We start from the raw sequence: 19,535 nt of genomic DNA, 5'->3' as shown, positions 1-19,535 counted from the left end.
GTTATAATTCTGTTAAATATGTTTTTGTTGACCCAATACAGTTAACAATATTTGTAACATCTAGAAGATTCGAAGGAGCGAAATAGAATTAACCTTGGCGGAAATACTCCTAAATGCTAATATTTCCTTTACATTTTTCTTCTTTTATTCCTCTAATTGATCTGGATCACCCCATTTAAACTACTACTACTATTTAGCATTTTTATAGCGCTACAAGGCATACGCAGCGCTGCACAAACATAGAAAAAAGTGGACTTGAGTGTAAAATTATATGACCTGCTTTACTGGCTATGTTAATTTGTATCTTCTAACACTTTTCTTTCTTCAAGTGTAAATTCTTGAAATAATTGTAATTTCTAATAAAAAAAAAGTAAGAGGGCCTTATAAATAAAACTTTCACATGCTTATACATATTCAGGTCAAGTAAAGGTTTTAAGGTACAAAGGTGTGACATTTTTATCCTATGTAAATGCACTTATTTAATAGATGTTTTATTCTTCTGAGGTGAAAAATATACAAAGCAGATCGTTGATGGATAAAAATGATTTTAATAATAAATTAGAATATGCATACAATAGCCCGACACAGGCCGTGTTTCGCCCTACTGGGCTGCTTCAGGGGCTCTTCAATGTTTCTCCACTACCAAAGGAGGAGTAAAATGATAAAAGCAACTGTGATATAATATACAGTTGATATCTTGAAAAAACGGCTCTCTCAGAGATGTTGAAACCAATGATCAATAGCATACAATCAATCAGACAGTCACTTATCTCCCAGAATGTTGCTTTTATCATTTTACTCCTCCTTTGGTAGTGGAGAAACATTGACGAGCCCCTGAAGCAGCCCAGTAGGGCGAAACACGGCCTGTGTCGGGCTATTGTATGCATATTCTAATTTATTATTAAAATCATTTTTATCCATCAACGATCTGCTTTGTATATTTTCCATCTTGGAGCTTGCAGATCGTCTGTCCCTTTGTTTCCTTATTCTTCTGAGGTACATATGCTTGCAAATTCAAATTATAAAGCATGCCACTGTATTCCGGTATATAGTTTTAATAAATTATATACTGTACTGTACATCATGTGTACAACATACACACATATCTATCTATAGATAGATATGGATATATACATATACAGATAGATTTAGGGGCCCTTTTGCAAAGGCATGTAAGGGCCTACGTGTATCCATCACATGCCAAATCGACATTACCACTCGGCTACCATGTGCCCAGGGCGATAATTCTGAATTTGGGGTATGCCGAAAACACGTGGTAGAAAATATTTTCTATTTTCCATTGTGTGGCGCTTACCTGGAGTTAACGGCAGTGTGTGCGCGCTGCATGCCTACCGCCGGATAGTATGTGACACATTACCGCTAAGTCAATGGGTGGCGGTAAGGTCTCAGGCTGAAAATGGACGCGCGTTGGGTTTTATTTTGTCCCAAGTCCATTTTCCAGCCCCTTAAAAAAGGGCCTTTTTCCAGGACGCGGCAAAAAATGGCCCAGTGCACGCCCAAAAGATGCACTTGCACTGTTGCAAGCCATGTTTTGCTGCTGCTTAGTAAAAGGGCCACATAGATAGATGAGAAAAAGAGACAAAGATGTATTTTATCCACCCATATGCACTGATCACCTGCTATATGATTCAATAAACTTACATCCTGATTTGACATGTCCCAATAAGGCCTCTCTCCGTAAGACATAACTTCCCACATAACAATTCCATAGCTCCACACGTCACTGGCTGATGTAAATTTGCGATACTGAATTGCTTCTGGAGCTGTCCATCGAACTGGAATTTTTCCACCCTGGTTAGAAAAAGAGGCTATTTAATGAACCACATTTAATTTTCCAGCATTAATATGCTCTTCTTGTTTTACTGTTATCTGTAGAACAAGAAAATGTAATACAATTCCTAAAAGGTGAAGAACTGTTACCCAGAAGCATGCTTTCATTCTGTTCAACGTTTTTCACTAGATTTCATTTTGCATATAGGTTGTAGACAATTAATTCAGATTTGCAATGTAAATGGAGACACAATGATGTGCAAATGTTTAAGCATCTCAGTCCGTCTGTATATTTCAAAAAATCCCTAAGTGAACAGAAGCTGAAAGAACCTCTATGTGCTTCAAAGTTAATCATGACATCTTTCAAAATATTTTAATGCACATTACTATTTATCTGCTGATTCTAACATATTGAAACATATAAAACATTAGTATGGCAGGTGAAAAATGTAGACACCCTTCTATTTGCTTCATTCTTGCTTTTTTTTCTTACGTTCCTAATAAAGTCCAAAATGGTTAGTTACTCGTTTGGCCTTCAGTCAGTCAGGTGAAGACAATTCTACGGTAGTACAAATACTCCGCTTGAGATCTGTCTACTCTCAGCAATTTGAAAATGTAGGAAAAAGCAGAGGAAAACTATAAAGTCATCTCTAAATGCTTCCAGCAAGCAATTTCAACTGTGAGAAACATTTTTTAAGAAAAGGAAGTTGAAGTCAGGACAAACTCTGAATGATCAAGAAAAATCTCTCAAAGAACTGTCAAAAAAACAGTCAGATAAGAAAAACAGAACCACAGATCATTGCGAATGGCCTGCTGAAGAATTTAGCTGATAATGAGTGGTCTTCCATAGGCCCACATCAGGGACGTAGCCAGAACTTGATTTTAGGAGGTCTACAGGTGGACTAAGCATTTCCTCTCAGCCCCCACCCCCCATCACACCTTTGCAGGCAGAGATGCTCAAGCCTCAACAGTTGAAGACGTTCTCTGCCGGAACCTGGGGCTGTGCTGCCTGAGAAGCAAGTAGGTTGCTCCGACCTCTGACGCTAGCACTTCTGCACATGCTCAGCTCAATTGCAAGAAATGTGCATGCGCAGACAGCACTTCTGCACATGCTCAGATCAATTGCATGAACTGAGAATGCGCAGACGTGTCGGAATTGGAGGCTGGAGCACCCTGCCGACTTCCTACTGCTCAGACAGTACAGATGGGGGGCTGTGGCAGTTAATCTCTTTGGCTGGTGGGCCTTGAGCATCCCTGCCAGCAACGCATTCGGTACCATCATTTTGAAGAAGGCCTGAGCCTACAGTACAGCATTTCTTACACAACAATGACTGCATAGGAGAGTTATCAGAAGGAACCTCTTTTATGACCTCATCACAAAAGTCATTGTTTAAAGTATGCAAAAGAAAACCTTGGTAAATCTTTTTTTTTTTTTTTTTGGAACAAAGTGCTTTAGGTAGATGAAATACAAACACACTAGAAAGACTTGGAAAAAAAAAAGAGGGTGAGGCATTTGAAGAACACCTTGCCAACTGTTATCCTTTCGGATTCTGTGAAAGCCAAGGTCACAGGAAACTATTGTGAAGGTAGAAAGAAGATTCAACTAAATATTAACTAGGTCAAAGTGAAGAAACTGAAGCTGAAAACAGGATATACATTTCAAAAAGACAATGACCTGAATTGAAACATACCTTAAAAATCAACTATGAAGTACTCAAAAGAAAAAAAAGATGAAGGTTTCAGAATGCCCTTTCCAGTTCCCCAAACCGGAATATTACTGAAAATCTATGAGAATATCTCAAATATGCAGAGCATTTTAAGATACCTAAGAATATTTATGAGCTAGAAGAATTCTATAAGGAATAGTGGTTAAAAAAAAAAAGAAATTTCAAAAATATGAATATGAGGCATTACAAAATACTGACAGGAAAGGTTTTCAAATGTTTGTACCTGCCAGACATAAAAATACCTACTTTATCTGAATGTACACTGCTTCGATAGCTTTTGGGCTTGTAGGCCCTGTAGAAGAAATTAAATAAATAGATATTCACTTTTTAAATTATTCTTTTGTGAAAATCAGTAATTATGTATTAAAACTTGTTGAAAAATGGCTTGTTTGACTCTGTATCATGTAGAAGTTGTTGTGTCAGCTTTTCTTCACTTAGGGATTCAATGAAACATACACATTGATTAGGGTATCCTTTCCTTGAACTTAAAATGCAAGGGATAGAGGAGTGGCCTAGTGGTTAGACCACTTGTCTTGACATCCAGAGGTGGCCAGGTCAAATCCCATTCCTGCTCCTTGTGATCTTGGGCAAGTTGCTTTACTTTCCATTGCCTCAGGTACAAAATTAGATTGTGAGCCCTCTAGGGATAGGAATATACCCAATATAACTCACTTTGAGCTACTACAGGTGTGAGCAAAATCCAAATAAGTAAGAATACATTTAAAGATTATGCATAGCCATTTCTTATTATATTATGATTTTCAAGGAATTGTTCTTTTTTTTTATAATTCAGTAATATCAAAAATGGCAACACTAGGCCATACTGAAGAGTATGACTGCTAAATCTTTTTTGTTGTATATGAACACTGAACAGCAACTCATCTGAAACTTTACTGTTTCTACTAGTTACACACCTATACAACATAAGCTAATTAAGAAGAAACTAGTTCAAAGCAGCTGAACACTGACTACTCTTTGTTAACTTCAAGATAGGCTAGGCAGCTTGAACACTGTAGTACAGTATAGTCTCAATTATCCGACCTTCGCTAATCTGACCATCTGGCATATCCGATGGACCTCCAGGTGATGACATTGCGTTGCTGTTAAGAAGTGCGTGACTTCTCTTTCCGTTTTCTGGCTTTGCACATTCAGTTTCGACCCCGGCTTGAACTGTGAAACAGCACCATTGTGAGTCGGGTCTCTGCTTTTAATGAACAGTCAGTTTTAACTGTCTTTTTCTACAGCATTTATAATACAGTAGGTACGTAATACTGCTGTACTTGAGTACTGTATTTTTATTCTTCCGCTTTAGATCCGTAGAAGATCACTTCTGAAATTGCCAGTCAAAAGAAGAAGAAAAGTCGTTTTGTCTATAGAGCAGAAACTTGATGCTTTTAACAGATTTGACAAGGTTGAACCCATCCAAAAAACTGCAACAGAACTAGGAGTGGGAAGAGTAAAGGTTCTTGACTGGAAAAGGCAATGCAGTGAGCTGGAGAAATGGACCTCAAATGGTGCCTCTACATTTTCAGTGGACACTAGGAAAAACTATGAAAAAAATGTGAATATGAGAAGGTGAGCAAAGCCTTATTTCTGTGGTTCACACAGCAAAGAGACAAGGGCATATTTATATCAGGGCCTATATTGCAAGATTACAGTACAGTATGTTTTAGCACTCTAATCATTCTGCAGAATGTGCTATAGTGCTTTTAATAAAGAATTTTTTGAAACTCGGGAACTCTATGCCTTTGTTGATGCATTTTTAAGGGGTTCCCATTGTTTTCCGTATTTTCAAGGCAGTAGGTACAGCATTCCACAACTTCGTGCTCATGTACGAAAAGGTAGTTGCATGTATCAGTTTGTATTTTAGTCTTTTACAGCTGGGGAAGTGTAGATTAAGAAATTTGCGGGATGATCGTTTGGCATTTCTGGGAGGCAGGTCTACGAGGTTTAGCATGTGGGCTGGGGTATCTGCATGGATGATTTTGTGTACTATCGTGCAGATCTTGAACGTGATGCATTCCTTAAGTGGGAGCCAGTGAAGTTTCTCTCTTAGGGGTTTTGCACTTTCATATTTAGTTTTTCCAAATATGAGTCTGGCGGCGGTATTCTGTGCTGTCTGGAGTTTTCCTTTAGGAAGCCGTCCAAACCTTTTTTAAACACCGCTAAGCTAACCACCTTTACCACATTCAATATGAATTACAACTAATAGAAGCTTACTACTAAATCCGTCTGACATAAATATCCTTTATACTACCATCATTTGTGCCAAGTTATGTTTGTGTATCATCTTAAGTTGGAACTATAAAAAGACATTTTAAATACACATTATTTTCTTTTTGACAGGTAAAGAACTGCATGGTCCATCCAGTCTGGGTGGTCAGAGCCTAACCCGCCGATCTGTGCAGGTTATAGTCATTCATATGTTCTCTTAGGGGGTCTTTTACTAAAGCTTAGCTCGAGTTATCTGCATCAAAGCCAATAGAAATAAAATGGGCCCTGCTGCAGATAACTCAAGCTAAGCTTTAGTAAGAGACCCCCTTAGGCTCCTGTGACTGGCATTATGATAGTTGCAGTTGACCAGCTCCTGCCGCATCTGAGCAAGTGGAACTGACGCCCAGAGCCATCATGCCATGGCCCTCCTCAAGGTGCTGAAGAAAACCACAGCCCAATAGCCGAAACATTGGCTCCACTCACCCAGATGCAGCAAGACCTGGACAACCACAACAATTATAAGGATGTCTTCTGTAATGATATATCATCTTGAGAGAAGGAAGATCACACATCTGGAAAGTACTATGAGTCTGGCGGCGGTATTCTGTGCTGTTTGCAGTTTTAGTACTATACGCTACACAGGGGTAATTCTATAAAGTATGCGCTAATACTTACATGCGCATTATGTATGTTAATCATTAGAATAAAGGCATATATCTGTGTATGCATGCAAAGATGTATGTAAATGCAAAAATTCTGCCTAAATGCTATTCTGTAAATACATATATAACTTACATAAGAGTCCTTTTATTTAGCTGTGATAAGCACAAGTGTGTGCTTATTGTAGATTAAAAGAGCTTACTGAGGGACACACTGAGGCATCTCAAAGTAATTTTGCAATCTGTGTGTGAAAACCACATGTTAAATAATAACTTTTAATTTTTCTCAGAGGGGGCACGTCTGGGGGAGTAGGGTGGAGAGTGGGTGTTCTTGCACTAATCAGTTAGGTCGTCTGCATTACCGCATGCTAACCGATTAGTATGTGATTAGCGCATGAGCCCTTTTTATCTATAAAATTAGTGGTGGTAAGGGCTCATGTGCAAAATTTTGTTAATGGCAGCACGCTAGTGGCAACATTAGTACACAGCCCTTTTCGGGCTGCGTTAAAAATGGCCTTAGCACATGGGAAAGACCTGTATAAGGGCTCGCTAAGGACACTTTTTAGTGCAGCTTAGTAAAAAGATCCCGTAGAGGGGCATAATCGAACGGGGATGACCACCTCTAAGGGTGCCCATCTGTAAGGACGTCCCGGCGAAGGGGCAGGGAAACCCGTATTATCGAAACAAGATCGGCGTCCATCTTTCGTTTCCATAATACGGTCTAGGACGCCCAAATCTCAACATTTAGGTCGACCTTAGAGATGGTCGACCTAAATGTTGAGATGGTCGTTTCCGGTTTTCATCCATAATGAAAACCGAGGACGCCCATCTCAGAAATGGCCAAATCCAAGCCATTTGGTCATGGGAGGAACCTGCATTCATAGTGCACTGGTCCCCCTGACATGCCAGGACCCCAACCGGCATGTCCTAGGGGGCACTGCAGTGGACTTCATAAATTGCTCTCAGGTGCATAGCTCCCTTACCTTGGGTGCTGAGCCCCCAACCCCCCCTTCCCAAAACCCACTCCTCACAACTGTACAACACTACCATAACCCTAAGGGCTGAAGGGGAACACCTACATGTGGGTACAGTGGGTTTCTGGTAGGTTTTGAAGGGCTCCCATTTACCACCACAAGCGTAACAGGTGGGGGGGGGGGGGTGGGTGGGCCTGGGTCCACCTGCCTGAAGTGCACTGCACCCACTGAAACTGCTCCATGGACCTGCATACTGCTGTCAGGGAGCTGGGTATGACATTTGAGGCTGGCATAGAGGCTGGCAAACAAAATTTTTTAAAGTTTTTTTTAGGGTGGAAGGGGGGTTGGTGACCACTGGGGGAGTAAGTGGAGGTCATCCCCGATTCCCTCCGGTGGTCATCTGGTTAGTTCGGGCACCTTTTTGAGGCTTGGTCGTGAAATAAAAATGGACCAAATAAAGTCGGCCAAGTGCTCGTCAGGGACGCCTTTCTTTTTTCCATTATCGACCGAGGACGCCCATCTGTTAATCATGCCCCAGTTCCGCCTTCACTACACCTCCGACACGCTCCCGTGAACTTTGGTCGTCTCCGCGACGGAAAGCAGTTGAGGGCGTCCAAAATCGGCTTTCGATTATGCCGATTTGGACGACCCTGAGAGAAGGACGCCCATCTCCCGATTTGTGTCGGAAGATGGGCGCCCTTCTCTTTCGAAAATAAGCCTGTGTTTTACAGGTAGGTGTATACATAGGCAAAGTCTGGGCACAGCATGGGCAAGACTGACATTTATGTGTTGTTCGTGGCAGCATACTGTAAGTTACACATATATCACTGGCATTTTCTGTTACATCAGTATTCTATAAAGCAGGGGTTTTCAACCCAGTCCTCGGGACTCACCAGTCAGGTTTTCAAGATATTCAACAATGAATATGCACGAGATAAATTTGAATGCAGTACAGCCATTCTATGCACGTCTAGGATATAAAGCAAAGTAAACACCCATTATAGAATAGACTCCTACCAGGTGTCCTTGCCGGATACTTATGACCTGGATTGGCCACTGTTGGAAACAGGATACTGGGCTAGATGGACCATTGGACTGACCCAGTATGGCTATTCTTTTGTTCTTATGTCCTCTGGTCACCTATTTTTATAAGCACACAATTACCTCCATAATACATACATATGAAATACCTCCATAATACATACATATGAAATCCCTCCATAATGCATACATATAAAAGCTATAGGTAGAAATCGGGCAGGACAGGCACAGACACTCAGGGCAATTAGATTACTGCGTGTGATAATTTGCACTTACGCATATACGCACTAGTCTGTAATGTACCACACAGGCGCATAACTGCATGAGGGTGGACACTTGGGCAGAGGATGGACGAGACATGGATGTGTCTCACAATTATGTGTATAATATGCAGAATACTGTACGTTATGCATGTAACATATAGCACTTAGGTGTTCCCAGTTACCACCGCCATTAATTTGGTGTGATCACATAAATACGAGTTTATGCCTGTTTTCTACAACAGCATCTGTACGCACAGCTGACATTACAGAACTGGCGCTCAACATGTGTCATCAGGGTGCTTATAATGCGGTGCCCAGTTGTAAAGTTGTCTCTACTGATTGATTACTCCAAGAAGAAATGCAGTCAGACACGGGCAACATATGGAAATACTTCTTCACATAGATGCCACAGTCAGCGTCTAGATGCTATAAACTTAATTAATATTGATGTTAACCACAAACAACTCTATAGAGCTAAAAAGTAAGCCCAGAGAAGCCTTTTGTCCATTGAAGCAATGGACACATATGGCTTACAGCTTAATCACTGCATAAAATACTCATAAAGCTTTAATCAAACATTTGTTCGGTTTTTAATATGCCTTTCTTATTTTTACTATTAAAATTGTTAAGGGATTACATGTTCTATATAATAATAAAATATTAATAGGGGCAATTAAACATAATAGTGCAGAAGAATATAAGAAACACCATGCTGACTCAGAGAACATTTAAGCAATGACCTTCCCCAGGTCTATTTGGCTAATAATTCTTTATGGACTTTTCTCCAATAATTAGTCTAAACTTCCTTATTACCTATCAAGGATAGTTAACTCCCCCCCCCCCCCCGTTTACTAAGCCACGCTAGCGGCTGCGGTGTGCTAATGACAACATAGCCCATTCACTTTGAATGGGCTGTGTTGGCATTGCTGTGTGGCTTAGTAAACAGGGGGATAAGTATTTTATGACAGTAGTAAATATCTTTTTGTGCTGCTGCAGCTGGGAATATTATGTTTTCCTGGTCACAGTAATGCAAAAATGTCAGGTCCTATGTTGGCCCTGCTATCTTTTAAATGATTGGTGCCTGAAAAACTACCTAACATCTAATCCCCCCATCACCACAGCATACAACTCCCTCCCCCCCTGAAAAAAACCTCCTCCATATTCCAATCCCTCAATCTGGGGAAGGGCCAGCAGCAATCACCAGTTGCTGTTGTCCCATTGGCACCAGGGTTCAAAATGGCACCACTTGCAGGACCCAAGAGTCCAAGAACCAACAAGAGGGGAGGAGTTATTTTAGATCTAGGCCTTACTGTAATGCAGGGCATAGTACGAGAGGTAACAGTGTTGAGTCTACTGGGAAATAGTGATCAGAACATGATAAAATTTGAGCTCATATCTGGAGTGAAGTCACTAAGGACATCTACTGTAGCAGAGTTTAATTTTTGAACGAGCAACTACAATAAAATGAGGGAAATGGTTAAAAAGAAGCTAAAAGGATCAGCCGCAAAGGTTAGGACCTTAAATCAGTCATAAATGTTGTTTAAAAATACCATAGTGGAAGCCCAAACCAGATGTATTCCATGTATTAACGGTGGAAAGAAGAGCAAATGACAGCCAGAATGGTTAAAAGGTGTCTATTAGAGCCAAAAGAACATCCTTCAAAGAATTGAAAAGGATCCGAGTGAAGAAAATAAGAAGTAACATAAGCACTGTCAAGCTGCAAAGCATTGACAAAGAAGGCTAAAAGAGAGTATGAAGAAAAAATTGCCGCAGAGACAAAAACTCATAGTAACAACTTTTTCAGAAGCAGAAAGCTGTAAGGGAATCCATGGGACTGTTAGATCATGAAGGAGCAAAAGGGGCACTCAGGAAGGACAAGGCCATAGCGGAGAGACTGAATTTATTCTTTGCTTCGGTCTTTACGGAGGCAGATGTAAGAAATCTGCCGGTTTTCATGGGTGATAATGCGGAGGAACTGAAAGTAATCTTGGTAAACCTGGAAGACATATTGAGCCATATTTACAAGTTGAATAGTGATAAATCACCTGGACCAGATGATATATACCACAGGGTACTGAAAGATCTGTAACCTGTCATTAAAATTGTCTGTAATAACTGAAGATTGGAGGGTGGCCAATGTAATGCCGATTTTTAAAAAGGGTTCCAGGGATGATCCAGAAAATTACAGACCGTTAACCCTAACTTCAGTGCCGGACGAAATAGTCAAGACTATTATAAAGAATACAATTATGGAACACATAGACAACATAATTTAATGGGACACAGTCAGTGCGGGTTCAGCTAAGAGAAGTCTTTCCTCACCAATTTGCTTCATTTCTTTGAAGACGTAAATAAACATGTGGATAAAGGTGAGCCGTTTGATGTAGTGTATCTAGATTTTCAGAAAGCTTTTGACAAAGTTCCTCATAAGAGATTCATGGAATAGGAGGCAATGTCCTTTTGTAGATTAGAATTGGTTATTGGACAAAAAAACAGAGAGTAATGTTAAATGGCCATTTTTCTCAATGGAAGAGGGTTAATAGTAGAGTGCCACAAGGATCTGTACTGGGACCAGTGCTATTTAACATATTTATAAATGATCTGGAAATCAGAATGACAAGTGAGGTGAATAAATTTGCGGATGATACAAAACTATTCACAGTTGTCAAAACACATGCAGACTGTGAAAAACTGTAGGAAGACCTTAGGAAACTAGAAGACTAGGCATCCAAATGGCAGATGAAATTTAATGTGGACTAATCCAAGGCGATGTACATCAGGAAGAATAATCCAAATTATAGTTATCTGATGCTAGGGTCCACCTTAGGAGTCAGCATCCAAGAAAAAGATCTAAGTGTTATTGTAGACAATATGCTGAAATCTTCTGCCCAGTGTGCATGGCGGCCAAAAAAGCAAACAGGATGCTAGGAATTATTAGGAAAGGGATAGTAAATAAGACCAAGAATAAAAATGTTGCAACCTCACCATGAATACTGAGTTCAATTCTGGTCACCGTATCTCAAAAAAGATATTAGAAAAGGTTCAAAGAAGAGCGATCAAAATGATAAAGGGAATGGGACTTCTCTTGTATGAGGAAAGACTAAAGAGGTTAGGGCTCTTCAGCTTGGAAAAGAGATGGCTGAGGGGGGATATGATTGAGGACTAGTAAATCCTGAGTTGTGTAGAACGGATAAAAGTGAATTGATTTTTTACTCTTTCAACAAGTACAAAGACCAGGAGACACTCAATGAAGTTACATAGAAATACATTTAAAACAAATAGGAGGAAATATTTTTTTCACTCAAAGAATAGTTAAACTCTGGAACTCATTGCCGGAGGATGTAGTAATAACGGTTAGCATATCTGGGTTTAAAAAAGGTTTGGACAAGTTCCTGGAGGAAAGTCCATAGTCTGCTAGTGAGATAGACATAGGGGAAACCACTGCTTTCCTTGGGATTGGTAGCATGGAATGTTGCTATTTGGGTTTCTGCCAAGTTCTTGTGACCTGGCTTGGCCACTGTTTGGAAACAGTATACTGGGCTAGATGGACCATTGGTCTGACTCTTATGGCTACTCTTATGTTCTTATGTGGTTAAGCAATTATATTGTTTGTTTTTACTTGTTAAAACATTCATTGAACTTGTTCCTGCTAACAAAATCTCAGCACACAGACTCCTCATCATCACTGCTTCGTCCAAAGAAGTGTACAGGACACAGCATAAATTGAATTAAATAAATAATTCACACTACTACCTTCTGGGAATGCCAAGTAATGAAATCAAATGATACTTCTTGATTCTTTCTCTGAACTAAACTCAATGGAGAATCACTAAGGGGTCCTTTTACTAAGCCATGCTAGCGGATTTAGCGCGTGCTAAAATATAGTGTGGGCTAAATGCTAAAATGCCCATTATTTCCCTATGGGCACCTTAGTGTTTAGCACGTGTTATATCATTAGTGCACAGTAAATCCACTAGCGTGTTTTAGTAAAAAGGGCCCTAAATGATGCCAGGGTGGCATTGAAAAAGGGCCAGATATCCTCCCTAACTGTATCTTCTTCTATAGCTTCTCTTTGAAAATCGCCTTATTTTGAAGAACAGAAGGGGCACCGGAACAGAATTGTGACAATTGAGGTCCTGAAAAAGGGATTAGAAACCCATGTGAAAACCTCTCCCACAGAAATCAAGCCTTCCCATGGTCAGGATAACATTGCAACCAATTCTACATGGCATCTGATTTGATGGGAGATGGAGCCTTGTGGAAATACTCCTGACAGGGTGGGCTGACTGGAACATATTCCTTGTGCTCACTTGAGTGAGGGCAAAGAGGATGTGTACCTAAAAGGCTGGGTGTGCCCTCCCTCCCAACAGAGTGAGCATGGGTGCCAAAAATGACAGGCTGGGAGCTCACAATATTGAAATGAAAGCACACATTAAACAAACCACCCCCTCTAGGGTGAGCTCCTCAGACCAGGCACCACACTAGGCAATATCAGCGCACTTCTTCACAACCCCTCACCCATTGACAGAGCCATGTGATCCATTCCTGGAATGCTGGCATTTGCCATTCATTTAGTGAAAATGGAGCTTTTGCCACCCAGTGCTTAGTCAGAGTCATTTCTGACAACCAGACACCAACATCCTAAAAGCCCCAGTCATCCGATTTATCCATGCCTTTCAAAACTGTAATTAAGCAAGGCCCAACCCCCAACGGTTTTATAAACTCACAAGATTAAATTAGAATAATGCAACAAATCTAGATACAAAACTGACTTGGCTTCAACTAAAATACTAGCCTAAACATGAAAATCTAAAATCCAATTAAATAGCATTTGTGGAACATTTTCGATTTTTATTTCTTCCCCTCATCCTTCCCATCCTCAGATTTTTTTTTTCTTATTTCCCAACTCCCAATCTCAAGCTATTAAAGAAAATAAGTGTACATATTTTCCTTGCTATATTTTCTCCTCAACATCTGTGGAAGTAACACAGTAAGTGACAGCAGATAAATACCTGAACGGTCCATCCAGTCTATCCAACAGTCACTAATTAACAATTTATGATTAAATTTATGATTAAATTGATTTAAATTGATTTCCGATCTGAGGAAGAAGGGCAACCTTCGAAAGCTAATCAAGAAATGTATTACGTTATGTCCAATAAAAAAGGTATCATCTTATTTTCTTTTCCATGTTTTATTTTGTTTGAGATTTCCGATCTGAGGAAGAAGGGCAACCTTCGAAAGCTAATCAAGAAATGTATTAAGTTATGTCCAATAAAAAAGGTATCATCTTATTTTCTTTTCCATGTTTTATTTTGTTTGATTTCTATTGATAACCTTAAGAGTGGACTAACATGGCTACCACACTCCTCTGATTAAATCAACAATGAACATGCTATTATATACTTGATCATGGTCTTTATGGGATATAGACTGTAGTAGTCCACCTGGCTCTGTCCTTATGTTCCAGTTACTGGAGTAGCCATGAAAGCTCAGTCCAGCCTATCCAAAATTGTCTTATCATTGCGGAACCCAGGCCGTAAAAGTCTGTCTAGCACTGTCCTTGGTTCCAGCTACTAAAGTTGCCATTGAAGCCATTTCCAGGCCATCCTAAACTGAATTGCCTTATACACACACAGACTTACAAAGTCTGCCCAGCACTGGCCTTAGTTTGTCATAGCCAGAGTTGCCATCTAAGCGTCACTCACATATCTACTCACATGCTGATATTTAAGTTTTTTCTTTTTTTTTTTTTAATATATCATCTATTTTCTAATTAGAGATCCTCTGTGTTCATCACAACGAGACACTTGTGTCCTGTTCCCACTTGCACCATCCAAAACCACCCCACTCCTGGGATTCCAAACATACCCCTTGTCACCCCCATCACCATCTGATTCTGATGAAGAACCATATGAATCTGAGGAATCAGATTCCCATTCTTGTAAAGGACCTATACCTTTAACTTCAACCACTTTTTACCACTCAAATTTCTTAAAAAACTTTTTATCCTTAAGCTTCCTAAGTCCTGACCCATTTCTTGAGCCCACCCTGTTTTGTTCACTAGCCTTACTACTTGACTACTTGAACCCATTATTGAATCCTCTTGATCTTTCCCATTCCACTCGTCTTCCGTTGACTCTGTAGACTCATCATCCAAAATATCCACATCTAAGTCACGTGGTGCTGATTTACCCCTGTTTCTCATTCTTTGAGACCCCTACCCATTTCAATGAACCCCACCGCTGCATCTGCAATCTCCTCTCCCTATCTCAATTCTTTGTGAGGCAGCTTCTTAGGAGTCATAACTACCCAACTCTCTTCATAGTGTCTACTGTAGACCTGTTCACCCTTATTACTAAACCTCCCTTCCCACCTTCTTGTTTATTCTACATTTGAAATACCTCCTTTCTGTAGATACAATCAAAGCAGTTTACAAGTATATTATTTTTTCAGGTACTTTCTGTCCCTAATGGGCTCACATTCTTCCTCCCCTCTCTTTCTCCCCAATAACAATTGCCCATAAAGGGGGAGATTCTATATATGGCGCCTAAAAGATCAGAATGGAAATCAGTGCCAACTAAGCGTATTCTATAAGCGGCACCTAGATTTAGGCACAGTATACAGAAAACTCTTAGTTGATATCTCAGTGCCTACCAACACGAAGTGGCATAAATCCTAGCGCATAGATTGAGGCATACTGGATCATATTCTATAACTACGTGGGTAAATTTTGGAATACCCATGAAACTCCATTTCCCCGTCCATAACCACACCCTTTATGCCTGCAAACGCTAGAAGTTAAGTGCACTGCATTACAGAATAAGCTTAGCGAGTTGTGTGCATAAGTTCTAACTATTACCAATTAGAGCTCGTTATTGCTTGTTAAGAGCTGTTATCAATGCTGATTGGCTTGTTAAGCCAATTAAGTTATGCACATTGTTATAGAGTACGTTTGGATTTCGGCGCACATCTCTACGTGCGCTGGATAGAATCTGGAGGAAAACCCACAACCTTTATCTGCAATCCCCGATGAACTCTGCCTGAGAAAACAAAATCCAGCAGGCACTAGGACCACGAAAGCGCCACACATCTGGGTCAGGGCTTTATGCCTCAAAGATGAAAAGGGGGAAAGGGAAAGAGGGTGGGATGTGATTTGATATACTGCTTTTCTGTGGCTACAAAGAGGGTTTACATTTACAAACAGAAGCCAACAGAAGTTGGAAAAAATTTTTGTTGGATTTCCCCTCTGTAAAGAGGATGAATTCAAAGTTTTTTGGGGAACGTTCATTTGCATTCTAAAGGGCCAAGATATTGAGTAATATTCCAGTTGAAGTCCGCCTTATTACACCTTATTTTTCTTTTTGTAGGTACTTAAGACATACCTGTTTCTAAAACAACAATCTTGATCTACTGACGCCGAGATTTTATTACTTTTTATAACTGAACTGTAAAGATTATTTTCTGTAAATTCCTTCTAATTGGAAGTTTCTAATTGACTTTGTACTACTTGGTTAAAGGTGGAATAAAAACTACACAATACAATACAATTCAATTTTCAGGTACTTATTTTGTAACTGGGACACTGGAAAGTTAAGTGACTTACCTAGAGTCACAAGAGCTGCACTGGGAATTCAACCCAGTTCCCCTGGTTCTCAGGCCACTGCATTTGGCTACTCCTCCACTCCTACTCCTGACAAACCACTCAGCATGTGAAACCTCAACCCGTGGCTACTTCAAAATTCTGTAGCACTAGCTTGTTTAGTCCCCTTTGTTTCTCTGACGCAAATTCCTGACAGTTTGTCTGGCTGCTATCACCTCCTGGGCAGACTATGAAAGAACCAATTCCCTTTGGTGAAATAATGGAAAATAGATGGAAGAATTTCTATTTTGAACTTTTCCTTGTAGATGTAGTCTTTCTGTCTTTTTAGGAATGAGGAAAGTACTTGGAACAGAATCCCCGATTCACTTCTTAAGGAGGTTCTATTGCACTGATGTTTAAAAGGCCTACGTTTTCATGGAGGAGATGGGTGTGAATTTAAGGCACTTGAGACCAAGTTAGGCCCTTTGGGGGATGAAGGAATTGTATCCTACTCTTGACAATATTGAGTACCCAAGAATCCATTACTTTCTGCAATTCTTGAAGAAATAAACAACACCTAACCTCCAACAAGTAGGGTAGAATGCATATGTGTGAAAAGAAGTAGACGTGTCCCAACAACAGATTGAGAGGATAAAAGTTGTTTAGGTTGCACAACTGTTAATTTTGGCTGCTTTCTCTCTGATAAAGCCTTGTATAATACTGACACTGGAATGGTTATAGTTGTTTGGAGAAGGGTATAAAAGACCACTTCCTGTAGTAGTAAGGTGTTCAATAATGAACCAACTAAACTCCTAATAGAAGACTGAAGTTTAACTATTTTGCCTTCCAATACTAGATTTTGGAAGGTGGGCTGGAAATAGCATCAAATAAATAAATACATAAATAATTTCTAGCTTTGTCACTGAAGGGTACCACTCATGCAGGGTGTATCTGTTAACTTTGGGGTCCTTTACAAAGCTGTGGTAAAAAGTGGCCTGTGGTAGTGTGGGTGTGTCTTTTTGGTGCACATTGGGCCACTTTTTACCGGGGCTGGGAAACAGGCGTACACAAAAATTAAAACTATCACATGCTTATTTATGGCCTGAGCCCTTACCGCCAGCTATTGAAATAGTGGTAATGGCTCACAAGCTACCTGCGCGGTAGCCATGCAGTGTGCGCCAATGTGGCTGCGCTGTCGATTACTGCTGGGAACACCCTTGAGATAAAAAATAGAAAAATATTTTATAAAATGGGATTGTGTGCCACACTTGGAATTACTGCCAGGCTCACGCACTACCCCGGAGGTAGTGCTGATTTGGCGCACGCTACCCGTGCATTAGCCCTCCCACAGCTTTGTAAAAGGGTCCCTCGGTTTACATGTCTTCATGCAAACTAGAAGCCCATGACAGTAGATGCCAAAATTCTAAATGAAGTGACAAAGAGAATGCAAGCTGAACAGATAAAATATGTGCCACATTCATACATCTCCGATAGAATCCCAGATTATTCAGATTGTGACTGAAAAGGATGCAATGAAAGCCCCTGCATTTGCTAAAAGGAAGGTGTACATGCATTGCACCAAGTAACTTTGATGAGCTGCAATCCTGGCACACACCATTGATACCTGGACCATCTTCATTAGCATACAGCTGCAAGGGAGTGTATACATGGGTGGAGCATTGGAGAGGCATGAATGTGTCTCCAAGCTCTGCATACAATTTATAGAATAGTGTCCATTGCGCACAGATCATGGACCACTTAAATGCACTCACTTATGCCTGCAACTAACCTAGCACGAGTTAAGTGTGCTTAACACTGTACACACATCTTTGGGCTTGCACCAGTATTCTATAATGTAATCTATGTGCACAGATACTGTTCTAGAATTGGTGCTCAGTGTGTCCTAACTTGGTGCCTGAGATGTGTTGCCCAGTTACAGAATTGCCCCCACAATGAAATTTTGGATCTTCTTCCATATTCTGGACATGGCCTAAAGCTAGGCTTAGTTTGAGTCTGAGCCATGTTTTGGAAGTTTCTTCTTTATTTCTCTTTCTTTTTTTTTAATACTAAACTTGATGGAAAAAAATTAGAAAACAATGAATAGGGAGTGCTTTGTTTTCATGTCTATGAAACAGAGTGGAAAATCAAACTGAAGGACTGAGGAAGCCACTGCACACAGAAAATAAGTTTATGCACAGGAACTTTATAGTTTACGGTTTACTCAATTTGCTATACTGCTTAACTTAAATAAGAATACAGAACATTAATTCTGAGCAGTAGAAAAGCTGTTCCATCTTAGTGCTATATAATGACATCACCCACTTGTGTGTCTGATTATATCCTGTCAATGGATAAAACAGAGGACCTCAATATCCAATATTTCTTGACAATAATCTAAACATTTCTTTTGACTGGCCTATTTGGCAAGCTGAAGCAACTCCAGCATCAATCAGGACAATGGAGTCCTTCTTAATTTATACTATCTCTGCAGATGTTAAAAGGGAAGCAGAAACAAAAACACCGGATTGCAGCAAAAACTAACCCTTCATCCCCTGATCACAGTACACACAATGCACAGAATTCTCTGGACACACACCGCAGCTTAAAAAAACATTATCCCCCACCAATCTTCCCTCCCCCAGGACAGTTTCAGCTATCTGAAGTTATGGTGAGCCAGCTACATCTGTGGCTTCCAAATCCAGTTCAGTCTTAAGAACAGGACAAGAAGGAGATAGCTTAGACATCAGCCTCATCCTCTTAGAGGGCTGACGTAAAGCCAGCATCTGATAAACCAGCACCTTGAAAGGAATCCTCTGACAGAAGCTGGAAGCGAATCCTTTAGAAAAAAAATTATTTATGAACCAGAAAAATATTTTATTTTTGCTAAGATCTATGTTTTTTTTACCCTTCCTTTTTCCAATTTGAAGATTACAAAAAAGGGAAAGGAGAGGAAAGCAAACAAACTCAAAGACAAGGTGAGCAAATTTTTCAAAGTTATTTACCTGGGTAGCAATTTTGAGGCCTGCCTTCCTCGTACTGGCTGAAAGTATGTGCTGACTTCCTCAGTGCATATACCATTAGCCAGATGGAGGTAGGCACTGCTGAGAGCAGAAGTTAGAATAGGAAATAGTGCAAGTAAATTTAAATTTCTTGTCTATGCATGTTTTTTCCAGTCAATTTTTGCCCACATTGTTGGTTTTTGAAAATTAGCTATAAGGTTTGTAGGTAAAAAGTACCCACATAATTTGCAGCTATATGGGCTAGTTACTTAAGAACTGCCCTAA

At 40.1% G+C, this 19,535-nt stretch overlaps 1 protein-coding gene across 2 annotated transcripts in view; it reads right to left on the bottom strand.

Annotated features, from left to right (window-relative positions):
* Positions 1-19,535, bottom strand: part of EPHA7 (EPH receptor A7) — a 419,947-nt gene that overhangs the window by 33,408 nt on the left and 367,004 nt on the right. For both annotated transcript variants that reach the window (XM_030199089.1, XM_030199090.1), the window contains exon 14: positions 1,663-1,812. In XM_030199089.1, the coding sequence (XP_030054949.1) occupies positions 1,663-1,812 (150 nt within the window). The remainder of the gene's footprint in view (positions 1-1,662; positions 1,813-19,535) is intronic.

The sequence above is a fragment of the Microcaecilia unicolor genome, chromosome 3 (genome assembly GCF_901765095.1).
Source record: "Microcaecilia unicolor chromosome 3, aMicUni1.1, whole genome shotgun sequence".
In the NCBI taxonomy this organism is placed as follows: Eukaryota; Metazoa; Chordata; class Amphibia; order Gymnophiona; family Siphonopidae; genus Microcaecilia; species Microcaecilia unicolor.
Note: the sequence above shows the minus strand (reverse complement) of the source record. Positions and strands in the feature narration are given on the sequence as shown.